This window comes from Chlamydotis macqueenii, chromosome 3 (genome assembly GCF_036417535.1).
Source record: "Chlamydotis macqueenii isolate bChlMac1 chromosome 3, bChlMac1.mat, whole genome shotgun sequence".
NCBI lineage: Eukaryota > Metazoa > Chordata > Aves > Otidiformes > Otididae > Chlamydotis > Chlamydotis macqueenii.
The window spans coordinates 91,865,900-91,891,088 of record NC_141558.1 but is presented as its reverse complement, the minus strand read 5'-3'; the positions used below and the strand labels follow the sequence as shown (position 1 = coordinate 91,891,088).

At 39.2% G+C, this 25,189-nt stretch overlaps 1 protein-coding gene across 1 annotated transcript in view; it reads left to right on the top strand.

The window, feature by feature from the left end:
• The window catches only part of KIF26B (kinesin family member 26B), a 301,193-nt gene that overhangs the window by 120,528 nt on the left and 155,476 nt on the right, over positions 1 to 25,189 (top strand). The window contains exon 4 of the mRNA XM_086744394.1: positions 2,302 to 2,468. Coding sequence (XP_086600520.1) covers positions 2,302 to 2,468 — 167 coding nt within the window. The remainder of the gene's footprint in view (positions 1 to 2,301; positions 2,469 to 25,189) is intronic.

Below are 25,189 nucleotides of genomic sequence, written 5' to 3'. Positions count from 1 at the left end.
GGATCACCTGAAAGTTTCTGTAATTGCAGAAACCATTTCATTACTGCTTTTGTGCCCATATATCATGATAGATGTTTTCTGGATATCCCAAACACAGACACACACAAATCCTTTTCTGTTTTGTGGTTGGCTGAAATGCCTCTCTCAAGCCTCACTGTCTTGCAGCTTCAAGAGATCTGACAGCAATAGAAATGTGCTGCACTGGCTGTGGAAATTCATATTTGGAGCCGCAGATCTTTATTTGGCAGAAGATGAGGAGGTTATGATCGCAATTGAGATTGCAGCTGAGATAAGTCAACTCATCAACTTCTTAAATGCTGTCAGGTTGCTATGGAAATGAGTGACACTTCCTGGTGACATTGTCAGCAATGACAATTGATTAATGATGGTCCATCCTTGATTTCAATGGGGGATGAATGAATTGGATGGACTAAGGATGATACATAAGAGGAGGTTAGGTTTATAAGTGTACTCTGCTCTGAAGGGAGAACTTTTCTAAATCAATCTGCTTAGCAGTTCCCAACATGATAGATGATGAAATTGGTTTCAGGGTAATTTGAGAGGACAGGGCAGAATCTTGTGCTAGTTCACTGCACATGTATATAGCTAAGTTAGGAAATAATTGTGTAGTGAATTCAAGTGTATTGGATGCCCCAAGTGGACTTGCATAGGTTAGCAGAACACTGAGGAACAAATATCTGTTTGCCTGCATGCTGGAAACGTGAGGAGGTATCCTGGCAGCCAGCCTAAATTCTTGTGTTTTAACAGTAGTATGACATGATTTAAGTCCAGGATTTCGGCTATAGCCTTCTGAGAGCACTGCTTTTTCAGTATAGTTGAATCAGTAAATTAGAAAGTTTCAATGTATGACTAACATGGTAGTGGCACTTTCAGCAATTTCACTTGTTCCTCATAAAATAGAGGGGCTAGTTTAGCATTCCTGTTCTTGAAGTGTTACAGTTGATGGGCCTAAAAACTTGTAGAATAACCATAAACCCTTAGATTATCTTCTTAGCCATAGTAGAATCGGTAACAATTCCCTATAAAAGAAACAGAGATGGCTTGACAGTTGGTCTGAAAGATATTAGTGTGTCACATGTCCTTTCCCCTCCCAAATGCGAATCACAGGCAAACTTTGCCTTTAACTGCAATGTTTAACAGCTGAAATAAAGCAAGCCTAAGTGGAAAAAGAACTACAGGATGATCTGAAGTACTTTTCATGATGTGCCTCGCAAAGATGTTCTGTTGTTACTGTGTTGATAAAGGTAGGCATAAGAATTGAAATTGAACTGGTGAGAGACTGGTTCTTGCCACTTTTTGCAGGGGGAAGGAAGCAATACCTTGGATGACTGCTAGCAATAATTCGGGAGGATTCTTTTTGGGTATATGTTGCAATGTTGTGACACACATTGGTGAACAAAAGCTATTTGTGGTTGAAATGAGGGAAGGAGGAAAGCGAAGTTGTTAGGAATTGCATGAAGTACAATAGATGACCTCACACCATTGTAAATGCATGCAGAAGTAATAGTCAAGAAACTGAAATATAAGTTTTGAGGAGGTGCTTCAATGGGGCTGACCAGCTTTCTCTGAAGTCAATAAAGATCTTTCAGTCAATTTGAGGAGAGCTGGGTCAAGTCTGGCTGAACTCAATTTCTTTTCCCAGACAATGAAAGGCTGAGATGAGGCTTCCTAGCAAGGAAGAAAATGTTAAATGGGCCATCAGAATAATGAAATCATGAGATGTTTAAAACTTTTTAAGAAAGCCAATGACAGTGAGTGGTAATGATCCTAATTTTCCAGAGAGTCGATAAATAGTCTAGGATCCCAAGGGATTCTTTCCTCCTGTGCTGCATGCTGGCTTTTCTGGAGAAAGTTCAACAAAAATACTTAATACACTAGTGCTGTGTTATTTTACGAAGGCAAACAAATGTATTTTGTTTTCCTGAAGTAAAATATAAATATCTTGCGCATCTAAGCTGTCTTGTACCCTGAGGTAAGACCAAGCAAGGACTGTGGTTAAGTCTTTCTTTTCCATATGGATGGAAAGCCATAGATATTACTGACATTTCTAGTGATGGCATGAATTTATCCCATTAGTTTTAATGCAGACAATGTTAGAGCTGAGCCAAAGTGCTGTAGATTAGCATGACAGAAGCAATAAACTTGTTCACATAGCAGCCAAGATGTAGTGAATGAAATACCTCTCTTATTCCATCTGGAACCCAGAGGCACTTCTGGATGAGGAAGTGTCAGCTAGTGAGCTTTAGCTGATGACACTTTTGTTTTTTTTTCTGTCTTCAGATATCTCAGCTTATGACAGAGACTAGTCGAGAGGGCCTGACTGAAGCAGCGTTGAACCGCTACAATGCAGATAAACCCTCTTTGTACAACTTCCCTGCTTCCCAAAGCACATATGTTGCCAGTGAAGTATCCACAGGCACCTCGGTGGCAGCATCATTTTTTGCCAGGTAAGAGAGATTTCTCAGATTTTCCTTCTCTAGAAGCATTATTGCAAAGGAGATGATTCTGTAGCGAAGAAGTGAGGTTGACAAACTACAGTGCACATGTTGAAACGTGGCTGTAGATACAGATGTATCAAACTTGCTGAATTACCGTGAAAATGTTGTTTAATCCATCTGTATGCATTTGTCTGTAAGATGAGGATGATACGTCTACCCTCTTTTGTAGGATGTGATTGTACTCCCAGAATAATACCTAATTTAGTGACATTTTTTTTTTTTAGAGGAGTGTATCCCTGAATGAGAGGGACCCATCCAAATAATTTTCTGAGATAAGCAATTAATTGTAGAGCTATCTGGAGGTGGGTGGTTCTCTTTGGCAGGCAACCTTCAGGTTTCTGTATTGAATTTTACTTCTGTCTGGGGCAATTCTCAAGATTTCAACTTCAGTCAATAGACTGAAAATTAAGGTTTCTGATTTCAGTTTCTGTTCATGCTGTTAAATTGACCTGAGGGTCTAAACTCGGCCTCACAGCACCCTTTTTGTTGAATATTCAGCCAATATTTAAAAAAATCTTCATGAGATAATGTTTAATTACAAAATATTATGGCTAGTTTTATTGATTTGTCAGTAAAAATGGTTTATTAAATGGGCATAAGTGAAATATCTATTATCAACAACAGAAATATTTATCTATTAAAAATATGCTCATTGCAGAGCATAATCTTTTTAGCCAATGTGAATCCTTATGTAACTGATGAAGATGAAGTAGTCCTTGTCTTTTAATGTTTTTCAATAATTAGAAGATTGACTTGGGAAGAATTGTGGAAGTAATGAAATAACAAGAGGATAAGCTATTTTCACAGCACTTCCAATCCGATCTAGTGAGAGATCTGAATTTCAAAACATAGAGTGAACTTTTCAGTGAATGCCTCAGCTATATTCAGATTAACTTCGTACCCTTATAGAGAGTCAACTATTAATAATTCCATGAGATTCTATTTTATTTTAAAGGTAAATGGAAAACTTACAAAGTTGTTGGACTCTGTCAATCTGGAAAGAAGATTTTCCTCTGTTTTTTTTCTCACAAATGTGAGGACTGCGTATGTTCAATCAGTGTCACACAATAAGTGGATCATGTAAAAGGATTAAGAGTAGCATTTTAGAAGACCCAGTGAACACTGGGGCAGCTCTGCTGTTGTTTCTTTACAGATGCAATGCTACAATAGCAAATGTGAATGATGACAGTGGTCTCAATTTGCTGCCCTTTTCTGTTTAACTGCAGACAGTTTAAATTAAAATTGCTGAATGTACTGAGATGGGTAATATCTAACCAGAGTGCAGATTGGGATTAGCACGTTTTTTTTTTTAGCGTGAATTGATTTATGAAGATGGTTTAACTCAGTTTTTCCTTCATTATTTCACTGTTTTATGCTGAGATAATTCATTTGCTTTTAATATACTCTGCTGAAATGCAGGAAACTAATTAAAGTTAATCAAAATCCCTATTGTAAATCACAGCACTTTGAGTAAACTGTTTGTTTCTAGCTGATGTTGTGACTTCTTGGATATGCTTGGCCCAGCAGAGATCTCATGTTGAGGCTGTTTAAACTGTACTTGGCAAGACAAAAATGCCTGGTTTAGTTTGAGGTATGTCATAATTAGATTAGTATCACTTTTATATAAGTCAGTTTTATTCTAGACTTCAGGTTATATCATGTGGTGCTAGTTCAAGCAGCAAATCCAAGTCAGTTGTTCACTGCTTGACCTTTTAAAAAGAAAATCCACAACTTGTTTTCCAAATGTGGATCTCATTAATTTTTGTTTAGCGTCTTATGTGTCTATTTGCTTTTTTTATAAAGTTGGAGTAAGAAGCTTAAGAACCCACATATGTGTGTGTTATAAAATATGAAGTAGAAGACAGTGGTTGTCAAACTTGTTAACGTGGTGCTTTGTTTACAATATGAAGCAGTCACTCGTACCAGGCATATGAATTCTAAACTTTGGTTTTTCTCATTGTAAGTCACATATGGAGTAGTGACTACCAGCTATGCCAGGGGGTTTTTGTTTGTTTGTTTGTTTGGGTTTTTTTTTTTTTTTTTAACATGTGTAACTTATAATGTTTTCATGGTCAGTCAGTAAGAAATTATTACACAGGCAGGGAAATTTGCTAATATGAAGCTGAGGTTGGAAGTAGAAGAGTAGAAAATATTCTTTTGGAATTTGAATAACATCCCGCAGTTTTTCCACTTCAAGTTCCCTAACAAGTAAAGCAAACCTCAGATGAAGCTCAGATGTAAGTCATCCATCATCAGGAAAAAAACCCAATTAACTAAAATGCTATAGTATGGAGGAATGTCAAAGCATCCATGGGAACTTTTGGTTGTAATTACTTGAGAAACATCAGGAGTGGAATACTGAGAGCTCATAATTTTTCTGTTCTCAGGGACTACTAGTCCAACAGCTATACTCACTGACTGGCCAACAGCTGGCATTGAGTCATGAAAAAGTGTCTGAAGGCCACAGTGACTCTCAATCTTTTGAAAAACCAGGAGACTTTTCAGTTATCTCAATACTTAACCGTCATTTTTCATGATCTATAGCTGACAGGTTTCCAAGCCATCTAAAAGGGCTGCAACTTCTGTGAACTGTTTGTCAGGATATCACTGCAAGAGAACTTATGATATGTCAGGATTCCCATGGCACAGTTTGCAGATGTTGTAAAGGAACAAACGCTGAAAACTGTCCAAAGTACTCTGCTGGTAGGCTTATAAATATTGGATAATACAGGTATGAATAATGAATTTCTAACGGCGATTCTGAAACAGAAACTGAATTCAATCAGTTGTGCTTTTAATGACAAGCACCAAATTTGCCTTTCTTTTCAGAGCTATGAACTTTGTCTCAGTTATCCTCTAATCCATGCTAATTTAGCATCATCTTGCTTCTTTTACTAGTACACATTTATGATGAAAAGAGTTCATTTAGTGAATGTGAAATAAGATTCTTTACAGAAAAAAGAAAAATTCACAGAGCATTTGGGGATTTTTACATGAGTTAACTTTTGCTTCTCGTTGGATCTTTGTCAGAAGTAGTGCTGCAGTTTTGGGCCATGGAAGTCTAAAGTGTGTCATCCAAGCACAATGTAGGGGCGTGCCACCTCCAGTTAAGGGAGAAATATATGCTGGTGCTGCCAAAGAACTGAGGGAAGGGCTTTCTGTTGCTTGTCTCTCTGGTGTCTCTGTGAAGCTCTAGGAAGTCAAGGGGCGTTGTTCTGAACCTTGTTCCCATCTATGCTAATTTCTACATGGAGAAAATTTCTAGGTCTCTGACTTTTGGTCTGACTACTCCATAAATAAACGTATCTTTCTGAATAAAACTCCTCTATTGTGACTGGGCCATAGAGTTTCAATAGTCTCTCAAAGGATGGTAGCATGGTGCAGTCAAAACTGGACCAGAGCCTTTCAGTTGTCTTTACAATACCTAAAGGTTTTTTGGGATCTTGGTACTGTTCCTTGTTTTCCCCTTTCACAGTAAGCCTGCTTTCTCAGAGCTAAAAAAACTTACATTGCTTCAGGAGAAAGGAGAAACATAAAAGCCTGTTTCTCTTTTGACCTCTAGAAAGGTAAAAATTTTTGAGGAGGAGATATTTTTAAATAGTAGTGTTGAAAGTTGTTTCCTGTTGCTGATCGGGAACTGTAACAGTGTATCTTGAACAAAAGCCTGCCTCGGCTTGAAATCAGATATAGTAATATTTTAATTAATTGAGCCTTATAGGAATGTAGATAATCTTGAAAGTAGCCTGAAAAATCTGTTCTAGGGATCCTTTTCCATGTTTCTATGCAGCTTAAACACTAGGCAAGGCCACACAATGCTACTGTTGTAGGCGTAGCAAGGCATGTTTTCCCTATTAAATGCAGAAATGTATAGGTTTTTAAAAAGTTATTATTTTGAGACAAAATAACAATAGAAAAACCTTAGCTTCATGTATAATTGACGTGTCACTATTCTACGTGGGATAAACCCTAGTTACAGTTACCTCCATTCTTAGAAAAACTGCTGGTGACCCTTTCCACGCTTTTTTCCCATCCCTGTGTGGTTTGGCAACTGAAGGAGGAGGAGATGAGGCAGTGCCTTACTGCAAATGGATATTGTGAATGTTGTGTTCAAAATCTGTTCCACAGAATTTTTTTTCCACTCCTGAGAAGCCTTTTTGATCTTTTTGAAAATTCTGGTATATAGTGCATGAACAAGGCTTATATGAGGACACTATTTGTGGTGACACTCTTGTTAAAGCCACTGTGCTGTTTTGATGACAGCAATTCAGAGACCCCAGACCCTTGAATCTCATGCCTTCCTGGTTTTTGCACACGTGATAAACTATCAGCTTATTGCATAACTTTTCATGTTTGTTTATAGATGCAGTACTGTGTGACTTTTGTTGAAACTTAAAGGAGCTAGTCTGCACAATCTTTCTGTTTATGGGGAAAATCTGTAAAGCCTGAAGGCTTAGAAACCAGGAACACTAGGCCTTTTCCTTAAAGACTGTGTATTGTTTTAAATTAATCATACCATTTAAAGTCCTGGCTAGAATATTTGAGGTCTGGGGGAGGTTCACACAAATGAACTTTTCCTGGCTTTGCATCAGAGAGTTTGTTGGAACATGCACAGCAAAATCAGCTAAGAAACAGAGGTAGCAGCTAGTAGAGAAGGAAATGGGTTGGAGTGGGTATTCCTGTACCACAAAGCTTGGCTTTGGCTTGGGAAACTCCACAGGAGAGACATTAGATTTGTGTCAGTGGTCCAGCTGTTACTGCTGTAGCTGAAGTGTTACACTAGCACATGTGGAGCCAGGTCATGAATCTGTTCCTGGTACTATAGATGCAGAGCAGGCTGTGTAGGCACACCTTGGGTATTGGTGCTGCTGAGGCCTGAGACATCTCTAAGGAAAGAGCCTCTGAATATTGTCAGAGAGTGAAAGTTGCTTCTCCCAAGCTCTCTGCCTTTCTGAAGAAAGTTCTGTTGAAGTTTGGAATGTTTTTAAATGATCTGAACTGCAGATGACTCAGATGATGGTGTTTCTTCATGCTGAAGACTGGTGGACCCAACTGCTCTTACAAGCCATGCAGTGGTTCCCTGGTTTAGGCATTGCTTGAGAAGTTCTCGATGTCAAATAGTGCTGACCTCAACACCCATAAGAGAAAATTATTTTCTGAGACTTAGGTGAAAACATATTTTGGTTTCTTGCTTTCTTAAACTATGCAGAGCCTAATAGGATTTTCTTTCATTAGCTAAACAAATTAAATTTAACGGTTAAATTGCGGTCAGTCTCAGACATTTTGAAGAACTATATATTATAACCCTGATCAGAATTTCTACTCTTGTCCCTCATCCTCATAATATACTGCATAAGAAATATGTAAAAAGAAGAAAGTTAAGATAAAAGATCCATAGACTATCTTTCAGTAGGAATGCTGGCAGCACATCTTAAAATACCTGTAAATCATTTTCACAAATATTTCTAGCTTCAAAGCCTGTTGTGGGGCTGACTAGTAGGGGAGATTTCAATCACAATGATCTCAGTCAACCTGAAAAACCATGAAACAAGTATTTAAAACTGGCACCTAGGTTTGTGAGCAACAACTTCAGGGGCTGATTTTTCATACTTACTCAGCATTTGTCAAAAATGTGGGAGATCTATGTTCATAGTCACTGCTTTTCTGTGCTCCCTATTGCTGTGAGAGCACTAACAGGTTGTTTCTACTGCCTGCTATTGGTGTTATGTCACGTGTGTAAAGTAAATGCCAGTCAAAAGGGAATCCTGACTCTCCTGAAGCCAGAGGCGGCTGGCAGGTGAGGCATAAAGAATACTTTTTTTTTTCCTTTGGTTCAGTGTAAACAAAATAAAAATATCCTGGCAGGAAAGACTGTAAGCTACATGCAAGAATAGCCAGTGCCTAGTATTGGAGGCTAAGATCTGCTACACAATAAAAAAATTAGGACTTAAGTGCCATGTCTGGACGAGGGAAAGCAAAGGTATTTGAATGATCTCTAATTTTGCATGGTAGTTTTATCTTGGGTCCCAAACAGTTTCCAATGATGGTTTTGGTTTTTTTTTTCCAAAGCTGACACATTTCGCATGGCACTTTTGTTTGAATCAGTTAGTATCTTTTGATTACAAAAAAAGTTTAGCAACAAGATTCCAGACTAGGTCTATTTCTAACAGGAAGTGTGTAGGGTACATGTCCGAAACCATGGTCTTTTGCATGCTGCAATTATTTAAACAAAACCTTAAGAAAATGTATGCTCTTTTAGACCTGGATTGGAAATCTAGTTGTGATACATTTAATTTGGCATTGGGCTGTAAACAAATAATTTGAACCTTCATACCAATTAGATCCACTGTGTGTTGACTGCAGATTAATAGCTTTCATTCATAGCTTAAAATACAGGTAATGGATGTTTAAACAGGATTTTGGGAGTGATCCATGAAGCTGTGAAAATAAATAAGCTAAAATTGCCCTTAGTTTATCATAGAACACTATACTTACAGAGGTGTGCCATCTGCTTAGCCTCAAAGCACTCAACTGATAAAAAGAATGTAAATCCTCCTTATTTTCCCATTATAAAAGTAATCAACTTTAGATGTACAGGGGCATTTACCTTAGGGTAACAAATATAGTTTTCTGGACTAAGCATGTTTTAAAAATAATTATTTAGAGCAATCTAAAGTAAAAGTTTACTATCCAGGAACTATTTATTGACCATTGAGCAGAGAAATTAAAATTCCAATCCACAAAAGGTATGTTACTTTGATGTTATTGAAATATGCTACACCTGTTTCTGTGCACTGCACAAGGCAAATGTTTTCTGATCTGCGCTTGTCCCATGTATCTTATGTTTTGTATTGATGGTAATGGCAATCACTGAATCATGTTGTTATTGAAATGATCATCAAGATTTGGAGTTTCTTATGTAACTAGCCTTTCACAGTCCTGAGAAATCTTGATAATTTTTTAAGTAAAACTCCACTTGCCTCTCTTTCTTTGGAAAGTTTTGAGACACTATGTTGTTTCTCTGTGATGCAATCACCAATTCCATCTTATGAATATCTGGTTCTGTAAATCAAAGGACACGTACCATGAAAGTTTTTCTGCTTAAGAGATTATTTTAAAATGAATTTATTGTCTCCTAAGTATAACTCATTATATTAATTGTTTCTAATGTATATTAGAAATAATAATGAATCTTACAGTTTTTCTGATTTCCTGTAATAACTTTTGGTGTTTAGTTAAATCTTTTTGTTTCTGTAAATTTTGGGGTGCCAGAGTACTTACTACAGGAACACCTACTCCCTGCTGATTTAGGAAAACTTAAAAGGAACTGTGGCTATTTCCTTCCCTCGGCACTGCTTTTCCCTGCACCTGACATGAACATTGAGAAAAATTGCTAGCAGCATATACAGTAATCCCTCAGCACCTGTTACCAAAGACTCCTGGTGTTTAATCTTGCATTTTACTCTTAGGGCAGTGGAAATAAAAATGGACAACATTAATCATCTGACTTCTAGTATAGTTGTGACTGCCAACTGTAGTGTAGGCAACCTCATGTTGATTTACTGTTTTGCATATTTCTTGCTTCCCTTATATCTTGACATAAGAGTTCTGATTTATAGTGTCTCTATCTTGGCTTGCGGAGAGAGAAAGATGAATTGATGTAGTTGCGCTGTCTGTAGCAGAAAATTATATGCACCACCAGTTGTTTTTTCCCTCTGTTTTTAATACTATCAAACTAACCTTTGCTCAAAGAGGTCGTAAATCCATAGTAACAAGTCTTTTTCCTAAACACCTGGAAGTTCAGAGTGGCAAACTTTTTGTTCTGATTACTGCTTTCCTGTTACAAGAAGTACTGTTACAGTGCTGCCCGCAGCCTTGAAATTCCAGCTGTGAATTATCCTGTGTGCAGAGTTCTCCACTACCTGCTCAGAGTCAGTGTTTTCTTAATCTTAAGAGCAGTCTATTCAACTGCTGAATGGCTTTTCCTTACAATTACCAATGAATACAGACCATTTTAGTTTTTCTTGCTCGTCGAATAAAAAACTCCAAGAAAACAGTTGAAATGTTGCAGTAATTGTTTATTGCAAAATAATTTAACATTCAGTAAACAACTGCCAGTTGAGGTTGTGTATGTACATTCCTGTAATTTGGTTGTAAAATACGGTAAGACCACAGTATGCCTGTATACATGACTAGATGGATTGTAGAAAATAGAGATTTAGAACCTCACCTCTTTGGTCAGCTGTAGATTGAACATTATGCCTGTCTTACAGCTCCTGTTCTTTGGCATATTTCAGTCAAAAATGCCGCTTTGGTCTCTTCTGAGTAACTCAAGTACAGCATTGCATGCAGGACAGGAGCTCCAGAGCTTTCTACCGTGCATCTTGATTTGACACTACTAGATGCCTTTCCAGAGGCAGACCTGTTAAAGAAGAAAACAAAAAATGAATGTACATATTTAGGAAACAAGTAATTACAGGAACATTGCCGCTAACAGAGACAATTTTTTCCTGTGAATTCATTTCTTGAGATTTCATGACTTTGGAGTGCAGCTTTAGAGATTTTCTTACGATTGTAGACTCCTAGAGGCTTATTCCTCAAGTGTATTTTTGTTGTTTAATAAAGAATTGGCAATGATTTCTTCAGTCAAAGCGTTGACAGAATCTGCCTCTTCTATTCAGCTGTCTATTTTCAGGAAATCAATAGAGACTCAATTTCTTTAAGGTCTTTCTTCTTCTGGTTAAAATTGGTCAATGGATTCAAATGTCCTTCTAGGGTATAGTCAGAGAGATTCACTTGGATTGTGTATTAGTCATCCTCATTTCTTTTAATAACCAGGCTAAAAACTACTGCTAGTGAGGCAGTCTTTGGTTTTATTATCCCAACAGGCATGAGAGAAAGGAACCAAACTAGTTAATATGTTCTGAGAATTACAGAAACAATCTCTTTGAATCTAAGGAAGAATGCTGAATAAGTGAAAACTGTGGAAATCTAGCCGAAGACAGAAAAGACAGTATTAGCAGAAATTATTTCCCTTTCTTTTCTCAGTACCTCTTTATATGCAAATACAGGGAGAAATCAGTCAGCATTTCATTAGAAAGGAAAAAGTACATAGAGAGAAATTGGACAGCATTGTGTCTCTTGTTCAAGCCATCTGTAAGCAAGCTGAGTTACTAACCTGTCTAGGGTGGAGCATATCCACACTGTGAAAGTTCAAAGTTGCCTATTTCTGCTTTTGCTTTTTATTACTGAAAGAGAAACAAATTAATGTAAATCTAAGTTTTCTCATTGCAACAGCTATTTCTTTTCTAGCTCTCCTTTTCAACCATGTTTGTCCCTTCCCACAGCAGGATCAACGTTTTATTAAGACAGAACTACTGTAATTCAGCTATGTGATCTTGGGGAAATATTTGACTAGTTGCGCAAGGTGAAAGATGTCTGAGTTATGTCCAACTACATATTTCTAAAATGTGCAAGTGTGTATTTCTAAATATTCAGAGATTCCCAAGGGCCCCATAGCGTGTAGTTCAGGTCAGTTAATTAGCCTTGGATTTCCTGTTTAAAGCTTTGTTATTCTGATTTATTTTGGGTTTCTCCATAGGAGACATGGTAGACTGTGCGCTCCAAACCTGGCACTTCTGTAGGCCTCAACTATTACCTGTCATGAGTGAAACACAAATCATCATGGGTAAAACAAAAGATAATTAGTTGGATCTTTGAGTTTTAAGAGTCTTTAGGTTTCATACACTCAAATTCTTGGTGTGTTTTTTTACTTCTCTCTGCCTGCATGAAGATCAGAAGTGGACTTGCATAATGAAAGCTGAGAAAAATAATCCTGTGGTTCCACAAGTTGAAGAGAAGCATTCTGTGTTACAGAACTCATGAAATAATATTCAGAACTGATAGGAATGAGGAATAGGTATATCTTCTGATCAAGTGATGCATAGGAATGGGGCTAGAAAGAAGGAATGCCAAATAAAACTCTGAAAAGGAAACAAAAGTATCTCATTAAGTCATAGAACTCTGGGAGCACAAGAGAGCTAATATACCACTATTTAAGGAGTGTTTAGTGGAACAATCCAGGTCTCCAGGAACAATACTGGAGATTACAGTGATCCAGGGCAAACACAAAAATACCTGTGATGAGATACAATTGAAAAAAAAAATTAAAATATTGCCAATGAGTTTAGGATTATGGAAAACAGATGTTGGTCATACTGGCTTGAAATGTTCCTGAAGTGATTACCTGTTTAGTTAATAAAGTACAACTGATAGAGTACAATCTATGTGGATTTCATTGAGCTATTTGCATTAACACTCTGTGAATTCTTGATTAATACATTATAGCAATGTGAAACAAATTGAGAATGCATTAAATAGACTAAAGTAGATGAAATCATGTATTATGTTAAATGGCTCTGCTCCTGTTGGGATTCTGCAGAGATACATAATGCCGTAGGGCACTAACTGGAAAAAAAATTGTTAAGCCTTTCAGGTGGTGTTGGGAAGGTTGTTGCTAACACATTTCTTAGTCATCTGGGCCAACAACAGGTGTTACATCGGTGTTAAATGTAATAACGTAAATCCAATAGTAAAGAATGTAGACTGCATACACAATAGGGGCCTATGTACTGACAAGTGCTTACTGGAAAGCATCTGCGTGTCTTAGTTAATTAATTACATATGAGCACACAGTGGGACACTCTGGCCGGGAGGCCTAATGCAACTTTTGAATATCTGTAAGAATAAGGATATATGAAGAGAGATCAGGAAGTTGCTTTAACTCTGCATTTGGAATAGCTAGGACCCCTGCTAAAATACTCTGTCCACATCCGAGAGAGATGCTGAAAAAAGGAGAAGCCTCAGAGAAGAGACACTAAGATGATTAAAAGTTTGGAAAACATGCCTTCCAACAGCTTGACTTTAGTTTATCAACAAGATTTAGAGGGGGATGTGTTGACAGTGTGTGGGGAACCTCTGCAGGGAGCAGAAACATGATACTAGAGGACTCTTCAGTCTCGCAGACAAAAGCATGTCAAGATGTAATGGCAGGAAGTTGAATGTAGACAAACTCAGAATCATAATGAAATGTGCGTGTTTAGGAAAGGGCAATGACCTGCTGAAATGAGCAAGAGTAGCAGAGAGTTCTCTTTTAGTGTATGTTTTTTACATTAAAATTGATACTTGAACAAAAAAGGCTGTAGTTAACCACAGTTTGGGGGGGCTTTAAGAGATCTAATGCAGGGAAGATCCATTGCTTTTGCTGTGCCCGAAGTTACATTAGAGAGTCATAATAGTCTTAATCTAGGAAAACACACTCATTTCTGTGTGAAGGTGCAGCAACAAGGAATAGTATTTCTGCTCCTCTTTCAGACAGTCTTAAGACAGCTGTAACAAAGCAAAATTCAGCAATTTAGCTAGTAGTGATTAACAAGTAAGTTGATGTGGGTTTGAGTAGATGTACTTCAGAGAGTTTTCTGGTGGTGGTGTTTTTTTTTTTTTTTTTTTTTAACTACCAGTATCTGTAATTTTCATTTTTGTCTTTTTATGCAACAAGATGTGTGAGTCTTTGTTTTTTTCATAGCTTCTCTGGGCACACATCTGCTTTAGTGGTGCATTGTTTTCCTGTTCTTTAGAGATTCCATCTGTTTCTTGTCTCTATCAGAAAGTACATCAGTATATATCATTAAAAAAAAAAAAAGAAGCCTTCCTAAAATTATAAATGCTTTACTTCTTCCTTTGCCCCTTAGGTTGAGGATGTCAGTCAGCAAAGGTGATGGGTGTTCACTTCTGACGCAACTAGGTCAGTAAAAAATCATATGAGTGGGAAAAGAGCATCCTAATATTTTGACATATAAATTAAGAGGAGAACTTAGCAGCCAAAGCTGAAATAAAAAATACATTGTATCTGAAGGCAAAGGCTTTGGGGCAAATGTCTGTGCTTTAAAATTACTCGAATGAAACCAATGTGCAAAAAAAAAAAAAACCATGAAAAAAAACCCCAGCTGTTCCACTTGATGGCTCATAAAATCTGAATAAAGTCCTTCATGGGCTTTTTTTGTAGGGAGAGACTATTTTTTGTATGCATAGTTATGGTAGCATCTGGTTCCCATCTCTGGGAATTCAGAGAACCACAGGCACCGACATGCTGTCTGCTGCAGCGAAGCTCTACAACGCAGATAAACACTTCAGACAAGTGCTCAGTACATAATGTAATTGTCTGCAAGCTGGAAAGTTGTTGAGGTTTGCTGGGAGGAGGTGAAATCTGAATCAGTTAAGTTTGATTAACATAAGCAATAGGAGCAGCCCTTGCATAAAATTTCCTTTGTTCACCTGTGAAGTGTGGGCTGATATGCTAGCAGCACCTGAGTCAAGAGGATCAATGAGGCAGAGACGGTAAGCAAGGCATACCTAAGCCAAGAGGAGTCTGTGGGTTTTCACAGAGGCTGTATCATGGAATCATAGAATAGTTTGGGTGGGGAGGGACCTCTAAAGGTCATCTAGTCTAACCCCCCTGCAAGGAGCAGGGACATCTCCAACCAGATCAAATTGCTCAGAGCCCTGTCCAACCTGGCCTTGAATGTTTCCAGGGATGGGGCATCCACTACCTCTCTGGGCAACCTGGGCCTGTGTTCCACCACCCTCATTGTCTCTGCTCTGGTGAGAACCCCACCTGGAGTACTGTGTCCAGTTCTGGAGCCCCCAACATAAGAAGGTCATGGACCAGTTGGAGAGGGTCCACAAGAGGGCCACGAAGATGATAAAAGGGCTGGAGCACCTCTCCTATGAGGACAGGCTAAGCAAGTTGAGGCTGTTCAGCCTGGAGAAGAGAAGGCTTTGGGGAGACCTGATAGCGGTCTTCCAGTACCTCAGGGGGGCCTACAGAAATATGGGGAGAGACTCTTCATTAGGGCCTGTTGTGACAGGACTAGGGATAATGATTTCAAAATAGAGGAAGGTAGATTTAGATTGGATATTAGGAAAAAATTTTTTTACACTGAGGGTTGTAGAACACTGGAACAGGTTGCCCAGAGAGGTGATGAATGCTCCATCCTTGGAAACGTTCAAGGCCAGGTTGGATGAGGCTCTGAGCAACCTGATCTAGTCAGGGACGTCCCTGCTCCTTGCAGGGGGGTTTGACTAGATGACCTTTGAAGGTCCCTTCCAACCCTAACCATTCTATGATTCTATGATTGTCAAAAATTTCTTCCTTATATCTAGCAGTCATGTTGTTATCTGAATGTGGAATTATGTTACATCATGGTAAGAGTTTGTTACATATTATTAACATCTGGTATCACAGAAAGCAAAATCTTCAGAATGACTTGAACACGGGCACAAACACAGTGCTGGTTTTCTGGCTTATACAGTACTCAGCACGTTGTTTTTGCTTAACGAGTAGTATGATAGAGCAAATACGATGTGAAAATTTTGCTTCTCTTATGGCTGGAAATGGAGTTAAACTCAATGAAAGTCAAATATGAAATACATTTAAGTACAATTCGGTGCTTGAATGAAGCTTACCTTCATCCCAGGATGTCTGCTTATGCGCGTATACATACAGAAGAGGTGGCAGCAGATATCCTTTGTGCCTTAGGGAACCACCATTGTACTCTTTGTATAGTAACCTAGAGGTTAGCCCATTTCTCCAGGAAAGTGGAGAGCTGTGTTCTAGGCATTCCTTAACCTGAAAAAGAGTTAAAAATGACGGCTCATACAACCCAAAGGAATGTCTTTAAATAATACGTAAGGGTGGAGTAGGTTCTTGCTCCAATAATGTCAGCTGAGGATGCTCCACTGTGTAGGGAGGAGTGTGGGATCATGGGGCCACTGGGAGTGAGGGAGAGGGAGCAAGCCCTTTCGTAGACCTGGAGAGCAGGTCTGGGCAGGTGCTGCAGCCACAGTTCCCTTCCTCCAGCAGTCACATCTATTAGAAAGGAGAAGTGCCAGCCATTATGTGTGACTTTGTGACTACACCCAGGAAGAAATTTGAGGCCATGACTCCTCTTTTCACACAGGAGCCTAGTTCTGTGCTATTAAAGTGCTGTGGTCTAGGAAAAAGACAGTATTTCAGAAATATCGGTCTTCAGCATTTCCTATGGGTTAGCTTGTATATGTGTGGCATGCCAAGCTGGGGTGATGTTGAGCAAAGTGCCTGAATCTTCCAATATTTTGTGTATAGAAATTAAGTACCTAACCTGAGGTTTGGACTTTCCCATTAACAGAGTTGCTAAGAAATTGCCATGCTGAAGTCTGGCATGGATCTGGGCTGAAGTTTACACCTGAAGAGTATGTTCAGACTAAAAGTTTCAGGTTCAATTTGCATTAAAAATAATAAGTATATTCTCAATACAAGAACCATACATTCCTAGAATACAAATTTCAAAACTGCTGGAGAGATCAGGTTTCCAAGAGCACTGAAATGGGAATGATTCAGGGGCCTAGGCTCGATTTTGAAAAAATTATTGAAGCATTTATGAGCTTAAATAACAGTGACTACCACTGAAATCTACATTCCTGCACATCTAGGTAACTTCTAAAAATTGTACTTGAGAGGTGGTTAGAACTTTTTCAGTACTTCTAGGAGGCAGATTTTACAGCAGGGTTCTGATTCAGATTAATCTCTGGTTCTACCATAAAACACTGTTCTTGTATTTTGAAAATTATGTTTATTTTTAATTCCTAACAAATAACTACACTGAAACCCCAAACACATTATACAATATGTTAGCTCCAAGGGACAATATCCTAAATGAAAACCGATCCTTTTCTTTTTCTTTGTGCCAGCTCTTTGTTTAGCAGTATAGTAATTGCACACATATATCCCAGATGTTCATGGAAACAAAATTCCTCTTTAATGTACAGCAGAATCTGGTTTTATCCCTTGCTGGCTTTGTATTTGTCAAACACAGAAATGTTTAAAGTCTTATACTCAAGTATAATACAGTAGTATTTTGCATGCCTCTTGAAAGCTAATGTTTGTAAAATTGCAGAATAATTCACACTGTAAGGAACACTTGGAGGTCATCTAGTCTGACTCCCTGCTCAGAGCAGGCTTGGTTACATCAGGTTGTTCAGGGCTATGTCTCATGGAGCTTGGAATATCTCTGGATGGAGTATCTACAACTTAGAGTCCATGTTCTAGTTGGCCGTGCTCATGATATTAAAAAAAACCCCAACTTTATGTATAATTTCAATTTCCCATGCTGCAATTTGTGTCTTTTGCCTCTCCTTCTGTCTCTGTGCATCTCCAAGAATGAGTCTGGTCCTGTCTCCTCTAAACCCTCTTGTCAGTTGTAGATAGCACTAAGGGTTCCCCTTCACCTACTCAAGGCTAAGTTAAGTCCAGTTGTCTAAGCACCTCCTTATGTATTGCATGCTTCAGTCCCTGACCAATGTATTTATCTTGGTGGGCAAAGAGATCATTGTCTCACTAGAGAGAAGATCATGGAGATATATGCCTTCAGTGAGATACTGTTCTAGGAATATAAACTGCTTATATATAGGAAATCTGACTATTGTGCAATTCAGCTTTTGCTTGGACTGGTCTTAGAGATCACACTCAAAATCTGAACTTTTAAGAGTCAGGTTTTAATCTCTGAAGCTAAGTGTATTTTCCATTGATTTCAACTGAGCAATACATAGTCAGGAGAGACTGAACTGATTTTATATTTGGTGAGAAGATGTGGGATTTCAGATTTTAGGCATAGTAATTTCTACAGCTAGTGTTTTCTCTGCTCTTCTCGTAGTGAATATGGGTACTACTGTGGAACACCCACAGCAGTTCATTCGTATTTGCTTTGCAAAGTCTTTCGCTGGGAGTCAGAGCATTGACAGCCTCAGCCTGTTTCACATTCTCAAGAACTATTAAATATGGATGTTTCATGGAAAAAGCCATCGTCACAGACTGTATTGATTTGGACACTAGATGATTGTGTAGGTTGCAAAAGGATTTTTCCTTGGAGAGGTTTTTCGTGTGGGCTGCTGCTGTGGACTAAGGGGGATGAAGGCTCAGCCAATGCCAAGGTCTTGTCAGGTGCTGTAGGGCTGGGGGCCTCCCTGTGGGGGATGACAGGGCAGGGCTGGGCAGCCAAGGCCTGTCCCACTGTCCAGCCTGGAGTATCCAGGGGGGCATCTGGCATCTTCTTGGGAATGGGATGGGGATGTGGACCTGGCTCAGTGTGGCCCATTTCTGTGGCCTGTGGGGAGCTGGAGACAGGCCCTGCTGTGGCATCGCTGGGGCAAGGACTGATGACTCCAGAGGTTGACGTGGTTTCCTGGACTGTGGCCAAATGTGAGGAGCCCCATGGGGCTGGGTAGCACCTGTAAGGCCTATGGGGCCCTGACAGACTTGGAGTTGGGCCTGGAGGTTAGGAGAAGGGCAAAGCCCAAACCTGCAGTGGGTGTGAGGCTGGAAAGGGGGTGCAAAACAACAGTGCAGGCTGTGAAAAGGTTTTTCCTCTGTGATCTTGTTCATGTGGACCACGGTACTGGGGGAGCTGAAGTTTAGCTAAGGCCTAGGATTAGGGTTAGAAGGGGAAAGCCCAGAGCTGAGTCTGGCATGGGTCTGAAAAGGGGCTGCAAAATCACAGAGCAGGCTGCAAAAACATTTCTCTCTCAGTGATTTGCAGAGGAATCTGGTTGAGGATCCAATTAATGCAGGGGAGGGGAGGAATTGCTGCATAACCTGCAAAAATTACCAGACCGTAAGCATCTATCAGATTCTCAGAGCACGTCCCAATCCTTTGTCTGTAGCAAGTGAGAAACAGACCAATAATTAGACCTGTCTGAAGTGTAATTTTTGTTGGACCTGCTCAGTTTGTTCAGCCTTCTTTTTTTTTTTTTTTTTTTTTTTTTTTTACGCTGGAACTGGTATGATTTCAGTCTTTGACTCCTACTATGGAGGATCAGCAGAGATGACTACAGGAGTGACATTCATCTTCATGAGCCTTACCACATTGGTAACTAACTAGTACCACTCTAGTTTCCGTATTGCTTTAGCTACTAGTTAAAGGGGGAATAGAGAAGAGTCAGGAAATTCAGCCTAGGTACAGTTCATTTTGCACACAAGCCACAGAAAAACAGTAGCAAGTGCTAATTATGGTTTTTAAGTTGAGCATTTTCTCTTTATATGCCTGTTTGCAAACAGTGAATTCCCTCCACATCCACATAGCTGGAGACACAAAGATGATATTGGAGCATGCAAATACTTGTCTATAAACTGTTGTCAGACTTTCCTCCTTAGTATGGATATCCGAATAGGAGACTGTTTAACTTGCTCAGTGAGTATCTCTTGACTAACTGGATCTACCTGGTTTTACCCAACATCTTCTGGCCTGGCAAGCACAGGAAAATAAATGCAAAGTGGTAAAGTACTCACAGAGAGTCTCTAGTCACCCTCAATTCTCTTCTTCCTTACTTTGGGGAAGCTGCTGTCTTCTGGCACTTTTACATCATAAAGATGTAAAAGCACTAATGAAAGTGTCCCACCTTGAGCTCTGGAGTTTTATCCTGGACAATAGTGGGGATAATGCTATTATTTAGAAGTTGTCTGTAAAGGGAAAAATTCTTCTTCTCTTCCTTCAGTCTGTTGCTTTAAAGTTGATGTTGCAGCACCTGGTAAGTTGTACTTCTTGCCCATGAGACCTGGCTGGTGCCACCTCCTCCCTATGCCCTGGTTTCTCAGGAAGAAGTGAAGGAACACAGAGTGCTCCACCCAGGCCCCTGGTCTGGATGCCAGCACAAAGGGCTGAGACAGCTGGAGAGATGAACTGCTGGGTTAGGAAGAGCTACTTGGCTTGGCAGTCAGGTGAATCAGCAGAGGAGTTGTGTGAGGTCTAGAGTCTGGTATCCTGTAATGCAGGTATTCTCTGGAAATGTGCAGGGGATGTTCTGATTCTTACTCCTTCCCACCAGGGAGGATACAGCTCCTGAGAAACTGTAGTCTTCTGGCCATGATATTCCCTGTATTTTACAAAAAGTCTGATAGAAGAACAAAGCATGGTCAAGTAAAGGAGAGCTTTAAAAATCCCTAGGAGTATTTTGTGTTCCTCTATATAAGCTAGATTTTGGGGATTCAAGGGCAAAAGACCTCTTTAGTCTCTGTCTCCTTCCTCTGTGCTTTGATAGGCAGAGAATGATTTTTTTTTTTAATTTTTCCTTGATGCTTCTGCACCGCTTTCAGTACATTGACTTGAAGTTCATAGTGCTCATAGTGATATGGCCAACAGCATTTCATTAGAACTCAATACAGATGTCTAACAGTTTGATCTTTTCTTATTAATATGATACGCCCATTACATAAATCTTATTCCTCTGAAAGGATTTTCCACCCTTGAAGGTTTCCTGTGGCCTGTGGGCATTCTTCAACCTTTTGTGGTTGCTCAGTCATCTCTCCCAACTCATCTTACTATTTGCTCCTGCTCTCCTGTCACCATTCCTTGACTCCTCCTCCATTGGTATTTGCTTCCATATGGCTCTTAGCTAATTACATTTAGGACACTAAGAATCAATTTTTGCTATGTAATGAAGTTAAATTCCTATCCCTCAACTTCCCCAGATTCCCTCAGCAAACTCTAGCCCTGGTTTGACTCTACACCTTCCTGTTGATTGTGCTAATGAAACTGTGGGCCTGCCCAGCATGCTGCACCATTGAATGACCAACATTAAGAATAGCCCTCCAGCAACATTAAGTTTTTTGTTTCTAACTTGAATTGTACAGTGATGTGGTTTACAGCACTGTCCTACAATTGATTGTTTCAGCACAGCTGAAAGGGAAAAGAAGTTGTGGTGGCTGGTAAAATGAGAATCTTGTAGGAGAGAAAAAAGGGGTAATATCTCAAACTGCATCCTAAGTTGTACTGTTGCACCTTTTAAGGCATGAAGATCGACAGGTACCACATGCCAAAATATATGTTATTTCATAAAAGAAACACAAACATTTGGGTGGATATTTGTATGTCTCAAAACACTAATGCTACTTAAGTACTGAAATGTAATAAAAAAAATAAAATCACTTGGTGGTTAAATTGTTGATGCAAGCTGCACTGGAAAGGATGTTAGTCAATTGCCAAACTCCAGTTCAAGATTTGTGTTTGTCTGGATCATGAAGTAACTGAGGCTTGAATCCCACAATACCTGATAATTAGTGTATCTGTAGAGAAAGGCTGCCTTGGCTCTGTTTGATCAAAAGAATTTGTAAACCACTGTAAACAATAAAGACTTGAGAACTAGTGCTTTGAGTCATATGTAAATTCTCATGGGCTTGTTAAAATTTATGGTTTCTAAATGTGTGCAAATTATGATTAACAAACAAGTTTCTAAATAATGGCTGATGAGAGAGAAGAGTGAGCTGGTACCGTTCTATAAATGTTCATGGAGCTTATTGAATTAGTCATTATAAATTCTATACATGTCAAATGCTGGGTTTTTAAATTCATCAGTCAAGACAGTGTTACCCTGATTGTTGCTAAAAAAGCAGTATTTTAAATTATTCCTGTGTTATGGCTAGGTAGCCACGGGAGGTGTTGAGAGTTGGCACCAAGTGCTCTGTGGGATCAATTTTCCTATCATTTAGCACCAGAAGACAGTCTTTTCTTTTTTTTTTTCCTGTGTTTTTTTTTTGTTGATGTTTTGGTTTTTTTTTTCTTTTCTTTTTCCCCTCCTTCCCAAAATCAGTAGGGTTCTACTCAACGATAGCAAAGCTTGCTAAAATGATGGAGATGACCATGTATACGGCAACGGAGTCGCGCAGTTAAAATTGTGCATGTGCTCAGTATTCTGGTGGAGTTTTTTCTACAGGGACGTGGCTGGGGAAGAGTAATGCAGATTGTTCCCCTGAGTCCTTGGGGACATCAGTGCATTTCAGGCATTCTGCAGGTTGGCGGGGATTCACCTCCCTTGTCTTGGTGAGGAACACTTGCTTGTTCCTCATGTGCTGTGTGGCTTCTTGCTCCTGTTTTGTATCTCCCCTTCAGCTCTGTCCAGCCAGTAGCCATTTCTGGAAGAAGCTCTCTGCTCCGCCAAGTGGGTTTCAGTTGCTTTGTCAGGACTGAACAGTGAGCTTAAAGGGAGATGATGTTTGCTTTTGACCTGCAGCTTCTACAATGCAGTTCTTTGCTGTTTTTTCAAACTTCTCTACCATTTTGTAAGCACACTCTTGCTCATGGAGATCCAGTTATGCACCCTGTAAAAAAGAGCAGCATATTGAAATTAATAAAGATTAATTAATAAAGAATTAGAAGAAGGCAATATAATTAATGCTAATCAACATGAACTTATAAAAAACAGCTCTTGTCAGAATGACTTGTAATCTCATCAAAAAGAAATATCAAGTAGAGTTGATTAAATATAATTGCATTGATGTGAAATTTGGTAGTTGAGGACTCTTAAGTCTACCAGTTGTGTAAAGAGAGGCAATGGCTAGGAAATAAAGACTTAGAGTTGAAATAAGGTCTTTGCTATGAAGACAGTTAACCATTGCAGATTGAAGACTGGTGAAAGCTTATTCACAGTGACTTCTGTAAGTGTGCAATGCAGATCTGTGGCCTGTTATATAAAAGAGCAACCGTGGTGATCATGATGCTCTTTTCTGGGTGTATAAACTATCAGATCTCAAAATGGGAAGGCACTGAAAGTAGACTGGGGGAGCGTGAGAGGATGATGGGTCCATCTTGCAGAAGCAACAAGGAAGCTGTAGCTTCCAGGGATGGTGCCAGGAGCAATAGCTGAGTTGAGAAGTTGTGCGCTCTGAGGAACAGTAAAGCAGTGTATGTGTTTTTCAGTGAACACACATTTATGTTAAAATTTATGAAATACTCAGTTTGAAAAAATGTAAATGGCTCTTAATTGAGCAAATTCTCAGTTGTAAAATGATGGATCTCACTCTTCCACCTATTGTCATGATGCATAGTTCTTGATATTTGACCATTTGACTTTTTTTTTCCTTTTGAGTGATGCTATTTGTATAGAAAATTTCTACTGAACATGAACAAGGGACATATCAGTTGCACTAAAAACTGGAAAAAATTAGTATATCTAAATATTTGGTTACTGCTACTTTTTATTTACATTAAATAGTACTTTCTACTACTAATACATCGTTTGAGTCTGTGGAAAGATGCTGGTCTGAGTAAGACGTGGTATTCAAACTTCATCACTTTGAGAACAGCCACCGTAAGTGTTTTGTCTTAGGATAGACTTGAGTGAAACTGAGCTTGGGAGAGCTATGGAGATTCCTTTAGGGCACAATTCCTTCCTTTCTGGGCTCTTATTCTAGGTCAGATTTTGAGGCTTGTAATTTACTTCTGACTGAATTCCAACATCATGTTTTAATGTCCCTTAAGCATTTCAGTTGCACCGACCAACGCAAAAGGGATAATAAGTCACGGAAATAATCCCTTTCTACCACCTTCCTCTCTATGCCTTGCCTACCTGATCTGGTGCAGAAGAGCCAGTTCTGATGAAAATAATCTTCTTTTAAAAAACTTTCCCAACAGAAGTAGTCTCCTGTACTGAATCCCAACTCTGCGTCAGTGTGAAGCCAGTTAGATGACCTGCCAAGAACAACCTCAGCATAATTGGTCTCCACTGACTGGAAACTATACAAATTGCAGACTGTCTTAGTGTGGCAAGAGGAATCTGAAACACAAACTATAATGTTTAAAAATGCAAATTGATAGGCTCGCTGTGTTGTTTTGCTCGGTGTGATCCCCTTTTACTAAAAGGTTCTGAGAGAGGGGAGTCAGCCGAGTGCGCTCTGTGCTATGTGCGTCATCTTTTAACAAGCTCAGCACCTCAGTGCCACACCACTCAGGATGGTGAGGGGATATTTTTTGTTTGTGTTTTTTTTTCTTCTGCTGTGATAATAAATACAGCTTCTACTTCTCTGTAATATGAGCAAGCTCATTCAAAGATTCCGAGAGAAAAAAATGTGTTTGCCTATCAAACAGTTTAAATCAGTTTTGAATGTAGAAATGGTGCAAAGCCTTTCTTCATTTCTGTTTTTAATAAATCTAATGGACTGACATACCTCAGGAGTATCAAGCCTACCTTTAGCAAGGCTCTCATGCTCCTCTCATTTTCAAATATTGTCCCCCACTTTGCCTCCCTCTTGTCACTGCTTGCACTATGCAGTTGTCAGAGCACGTCCTACAGGAACCTCAGCAGAAGTGCAAGAGGGTGCTACTGGGCCTGTGTCAGAACATGGGAACTATCCTCATTTCTTACTGTGTGTAGGAGGTGGAGTAGAGGCCAATAGAGGCGTCAATTATAAACTATTAGTAATAATAATTAGCAGATAAAATCTTACACCATTTTGATATCGATGGGAGTGTTGCCATCAGCTTCACTGGTCAAGTTTTAACCTAACAAGAGGGCAAGCTTGGTTACCTGTTGTTTTTTAATCCATGAAGAGTGATACTGATTGTTACAGAAGGGTACTGCGGCCAAACAAGGTGACTAATGACAGTGGCTTCTAACAGTGGAAAAGTGATGTAAAATGCAGTTTGTCATTATGGCTCATTCACTACGCTGTGGGCTCTGCCCCTGGAATCAGCGAGGAGTCAATGGAACAATTAAATCCTTCATTGATACTACCTCAGTTCACGTTCCAAATTGCATGTGTGTCTCTTGCTGATGAACTTTACACTGGTCTTGCATTATTGCCATCATTG